Source organism: Gymnoscopelus braueri (genome assembly GCF_963280865.1).
Source record: "Gymnoscopelus braueri genome assembly, chromosome: 1".
In the NCBI taxonomy this organism is placed as follows: Eukaryota; Metazoa; Chordata; class Actinopteri; order Myctophiformes; family Myctophidae; genus Gymnoscopelus; species Gymnoscopelus braueri.
Window position 1 is genome coordinate 29,612,028 of NC_137603.1, and position 6,000 is coordinate 29,618,027.

At 39.6% G+C, this 6,000-nt stretch overlaps 1 protein-coding gene across 1 annotated transcript; it reads left to right on the forward strand.

The window, feature by feature from the left end:
• The first annotated feature begins 1,466 nt into the window (after positions 1-1,466).
• On the forward strand, positions 1,467-6,000 carry marveld3 (MARVEL domain containing 3). The gene is made up of 4 exons (XM_080446309.1): positions 1,467-1,563; positions 3,597-3,805; positions 4,269-4,366; positions 4,663-6,000. Exons 2-4 carry the CDS (start codon positions 3,612-3,614, stop codon positions 5,271-5,273), a joined length of 903 nt encoding a protein of 300 aa, XP_080302435.1. The 5' UTR covers positions 1,467-1,563; positions 3,597-3,611; the 3' UTR covers positions 5,274-6,000.

The following is a 6,000-nucleotide window of genomic DNA, read 5'->3' on the forward strand; positions in this document are numbered from 1 at the left end:
AAAAGTTTTTGCGCCAGCGACCCCCATACAAGATGTGTATTGTCGTTCCACTTCCAATGTTCCAAGATTTTTGCAAATAGCAGAAAATAAGATCTATTTTCAAATAGCCAATGTAGGCCTATATAGGTTTAAAGTGGTGGTGGCCCCTGGATTATTACATCGATTAAAAACACACTTAAATAAATGAATGAATAAATGCATGTGTTCATTTTATTCATTAAATAGTATTTTTTGTTTTTTATCAGTTTCTTTGACTATGATCCTGTTTATTTTAGTGAAAAATCTGTTAAGTATTATGGATGAATGAACTAGACAAAAAGCAAAATTACGTTCACTCTTCCCCAACAATGCTTCCAATTGACACTTATTTTGAAACGTTTATGCTCCTTTATGTCATGAACGGACTTAATTTTCGTACACTGACTGACCATGGTTCACGTCCGGGTTGAAGTAGTAGTAGCATATATCTGGCAGCTAAAAGTTGAACCTCATCTAAATGAAAAATCCACACAACCCCTCGTGAAACCGTGTATAATATAACAAAGTTGATAAATAATACATTGCACTATGACTATCTTAATTTAATGTTGGCCGCCTATCTGAAAATGAAACGAACAAATTAAAACACAGACATCAGACATCAAATGATAAAGATTATATTCTTAATCTGCGGTGATAGTGCGTCTGCCATATAATAGTATCAAGTGACAGACAGGTGCAAAGTACGGCATTAAAGCAGTACTTACAGTAGTTTTCCATCATGGAATCAAACATTTGTGCAATGCAACTAGCTGTATTTAGTGGGTGTAGCCCTGGTCCAGAGCGTTTAGTGAGTTCTCTCTAACGCCCTGCCACTGCTGCCAGGCGCGCTGCTCTGCCCATGGACCGAAAATTCCACTGCCGTGCGAGGTCACCGTCTTTAGTAAAAAATAAACAAAACAATTTTGCTGCTGACCGAAACAAAGGCAGTGTTGTTGTTGTTGAAAGTCTATTCTCCAGGGTGGGAAGTCTCTCAGCACCCCACCTTCTCTGTATAATACACTTTTTGGGAAGAAAATAAAATATGTCCGAAAGACAGATTTTATTTATTTACTCCACTGCGCCCTCTACAGATCTGGTCAATGGTCATTTATATTAACCAGATCTGTAGAGGGCGCAGTGGAATAAATACAATAAAAATACATATTTATTTTTTTGCCCAAAAGGTGTATTATACAGAGAAGGTGGGGTGCTGAGAGGCTTCCCACCCTGGAGAATAGACTTTTAACAACGCAAAACTGCCTTTGCTTTGGTGAGCAGCGAAATAGTTTTGTTTCTTTTTATGGTTTTACGGTAGTGGAATATTTGGTCTATGAGCAGAGCAGCGCTGCTGGAAGGGCGTTAGAGAGAAGAACTCACTAACGCTCTGGACCAGGGATATAGTGGGTGTGGCACGGCACGGCACGGCACGGGACAGGTGGGTTGAGAGGAGGAGGAGTTCATGCAGCAAGCACATTGCAGAATGCAGAGCAGGAAGCCATAACAAACTAACACAATCTGTTGTTGTGTGTGCGGAATCCAAAGGTAAGCAATCGTTATTTCGCTTCTCATAGAAAACTGTTAAACCAAGTGGTTCTCAAACTTTTTTTATTTATTCCAAGGACCCCCATAATAACCCTTGAGAGTAAATTGAACCAAATTGACCTACAAGCGTCCATTTGATTCCATATGTACACTGGTTAACTGTTAAGCTCGAGACCCTAAAGAGAAATGTGATGTTTCCCCTGGACCCAAGCTAGTGAAAATAGCATTTATTTTCTAATTAATGGAATTTCTTTCATTTTTTTTCGCCTTAAAAAAAAAAATGTTTGGAAATAATTAAAAACAAAATGTTAAGTCATATTTACTCGTGACCCATAAAAATGTGTCCGCGACCCACAAATAGGTCCCGAACCAGCGGACCCACTGTTTGGGAAGCTAGAGTTACAAACCTGTAGGGGTTGGGGTTCATGAACCCCCACTGGACCCCACTGTGAGAACCGCTGACACTGAGTTAACTTAGTTGTGAACTTGTGAAGTTAGTTGTGAAATCAGCTGCAAGTTCGATTCTGTCGTCATCGTGATAACGATATCATTCACGATGACATAATTATCTCAGCATGGCGAAACAGCCTTCATTAAATCAATGTTTCTTTGCACTCTGTTTACGTGACCATTGATTTACCCTGTCGTTTGTTGACTAGGTAGGGTTCGTGCTCTACACAAGAGCGTCTGCAGTCAGTGGTGTAAAGTAACTTAAAGGACGACTTCACCGATTTTCAACCTATTTTCATATAATTGGTCCTCACTAATACTCATGATAAAATGGTACAATTTTGTTCTACTCGGTCTGTGTCTCAGAGGAGGGCTGTGGACAGTTCAGAGTCCCGTCTACCAGTGACATCATCAATGGGGAATCCAAGCTAATAGAAACAGCAGGCTTTCTATTCCTGGAAAGTTGCAATGCAATAAAAGAAGCCATTGTTCTCGTGTTAATAAAAATCTAAATAAGAAATGTGAAATCTAATCTTGTTGGGGGGAAAAATCATGCCTAACGATGATGTCACTGGTAGATGGGTTTCTGGACTGTCCACAGCCCTCCTATGAGACACAGACCAAGTAAAAAAAAATTGTACCATTTTATCATGAGTATTAGTGAGGACCAATTATATGAAGATAGGTTGACAATCGGTGAAGTCGTCCTTTAAGTACATTTACTCAAGTACTGTACTTAAGTACAATTTTGAGATATTTTTGGGAGGTGAAACCGCCCCTATAAGTGAGGTTTGGAAAAATGTACAAATATCCTGCGCTGTGAAACCGCCCCTATAAGTGAGGTTTGGAAATTTGTACAATTATCCTGCACCGTGATTGGCCAATCACAATCTATTCAGGACTGTGATTGGCCAGTGTCACATGACACATGTGCATAGCCCTATATAAGAAACCATAACTTGAAAAAAACATAAATTGGTTTTTTTCAAGTTATGGTTTCGTCCATCATAAAGAGTGTTTCAATAAATGTATTTATCTTTTGTACATGATTGGTTGACTCCATTCAGTATTGTGATTAGCTAGCAAGACACCGCCCACTTCACACAGGGTGTGATTTTTTTTACTTTCTTCAGTATTTACAATTTTCAATACTTCTACCCCACTACATCTCGGAGGAAAATATTGTACTTTTACTCCACTACAATTATATGAAAACCTTACTAGTTACTTTGTAGATTTGTATTATTATGTCAAAACACCCTAACCACTTCATCTATATACATACATTTCGGCCATTTGAAAATAGACGATCTACAAGCTCATTGTGAGCTTGTAGATCGGCTATTTTCAAAAGATGTTTTATACATTTTGAACTTGCACAATGAGTACTTTTACTTTTGGTACCTTAAGTATATTTTGATGCAGATACTTTTGTACTTCTACTTAATTACATTTTGAATTCCGGACTTGTAACAGAGTATATCTACATTGCAGTATTGATACTCTTACTTAAGCACTGTCTGCAGTGCTAAATGAAAATGGCAAAATTGTAATTTTAACATTTTTAATATTTTTTTATGTAGGAGTAGTCTAGAGAGATGCCAGACCGGGGCAGACACCAAAACGCTGAGAAGTATGCAGAACACAGGAGCAGAACGAGGGAAACATCACCCAACACACAACACCACTCTAATGGTGACAGAGATCGCAACAGAAGAGACAGAGAAGAGCGGACCTCCCCCTCCTACAACGACCCACCTGCTCACAGAGATCACGCAGGGCCCCCAACAGTGTAAAGACCATAACTGTGAAGCATTTTCCATTCAAATATATGGATAGCTTCCTTTTTTTCCAAAAACAAACAGACATACACACAAAATAAACAGGTGCATTGAAAAGAATACAATGTCAAAATGTACTTTTTCTTATAACAATAACAACTTATATTCACAACCGAGGCTGCCTTTATATTCCCACTACACGTATTTGACAGCTAGTTACTATAGTTAGGCTACTTTAGCCTACAGATTTAGATACAAAACATACATCTAAGGCCTATTATATACTTCGCCTATTCGAAAATAACTGATCTACAAGCTCACAACCCGTTGCATTGCAAACGTGTCGCGGTGGTTTCTAGAATGACCACTGTCTGCTTTTCCACGAGGAAGTAGATCTTTGCTGTGTCTGTTTTAAAAAGTAAGACTTTCACTCCAATGGCTCTGATGATCTGACAGCTGATATTGTTTTTGTAGGTACACAGAAACATCAGCCTATTCATCTGAAGGGGATTATTATGAGCCACAGCGCAAACGAGTACCTTACAGCCTCGGATACTTCCTAACAAGCAGAGGTAAGTTGTTTTTACGTTTGATTATTATTTGTCACAAGTGAACTAAATAAATAAAATGGTAAATGTGCATTTATTTATATAGAACTTTATCCAAAGTGCTTTACAGTGCATCCGCTATACTGCCCCCATTCCACAGTATAGTGATTCAACTTCACGTTACTTTAATTCACGAGGAATATTGCCAGATTTGATGTATTGTGCAGTATGTGGTTGTGAGTATGCCTTCTTTTGTTATCCTTATTTGTTTTATGCACACATCCATGTTAGCATATCCATCCTTTGATGCTCTTTTCTAGGTCTCTGCCAGGCAATGGAGATGTGTGTGAATCTACTTATAGTCATCTGTGCAGGGGTGCCATACAGCAACGATGGAGGCTACCGCAACTTGGCCAGTCTTGGAGGACTCTACCATTATTATTATGGCGGAGCAAATGCCTTCCATGGGGCTGATGCGGACAGGGTGATGGAGCTGGACCGGCTGTATCATCAGCTTAAACGTCCTCCTTATGTCTTCACCATGGCTTGTGGTGGGGCTCTGATGGCCTATGCGTGTGTGATGCTCGCCCTGGGGGTCTTCCGAGTGACATACCGCTGGCCCCCTGTGCTGCTGGGGGAGGCTCTGCTGAACATCCTGATCGCACTGGGTTACATCCCTGCCCTGGCCTTCTACTTCATCAAGCTACAGGAGACCTACGACACTGCCATCTGCAAGGAGAGAGAGGAGCTCTACAAGGGTAAAGGGCATCAGGGCTTTACCTGCCAGTTCAATGGGGCAGATATTGCAGGGGGCCTCTTTGCGATTGTTGGGGTCATAGTTTTCACCATAGGTGTCGTTCTGGCCATCAGAGCATTCAGGTCAGTACGTGAGTTAAAGAGACAAAGGGCAACAGAGGACAATAATCTTTAGGTGGCCTTTTCTCCTCCTCACTTAAAAAAAAAAAGATTTCAAAGATTTATTTTTGGGCTTTTTATGCCTTTATTGACAGTGAAGTGAGTTAGACAGAGGAGAGAGAAATGAGGAGTGACGCAGCAAAGGCCGTCGGGATCGGGACTCGAACCCGCGACGCGCTGTCAAGCTACATTGGAGCCTAGGTGCCCGGAACGCTAGGGCAACAGTCCAGGCCAAACCTCCTCACTTTTGCACAGAACAAGAATGATTGAGATGTTTAATCCTTACACACAATACTAAACGATATATCCCTTAGTTTTAATTTTTTTACAATTTATTTTTATTGGTATTTCTTCTTGCTACCTCCTTTCCTATAAATATACTACTGTATAACATCTGTTACATTTGTTAAATTACTCAAACGGTAAGTAGGCTCTAGAGATTCACAGGTGTAAAAGGCCTTTCCACTATCACTGAATCTAGGGGTTTGAATCCACTGTGGCGCATCATTTAACTCAGAGTTCATTTAAATGTAAGGATTTTCCTGTGCACAGATTTAACTTTTTACATTAACTCTTGTCTAGTGTGAATAGTGAATTATTTTGTATGTATTTACTTTTAACCGTTTTATACATTTTTAAAAGAAATATTTTTGTGATGCATTCTTCCTACCTCCTTTCCTATAAATATACTACTGTATAACATCTGTTACATTTGTTATAAATATGTCCTAATAAATTACTCA

Coding starts and splice junctions, on each gene's coding strand:
- marveld3 (XM_080446309.1), top strand. CDS start 3,612: ATGCCAGACCGGGGCAGACACCAAAACGCTGAGAAGTATGCAGAACAC. Junction 3,806..4,268: donor CACGCAGGGCCCCCAACAGT/GTAAAGACCATA, acceptor TTGTTTTTGTAG/GTACACAGAAACATCAGCCT. Junction 4,367..4,662: donor ATACTTCCTAACAAGCAGAG/GTAAGTTGTTTT, acceptor GCTCTTTTCTAG/GTCTCTGCCAGGCAATGGAG.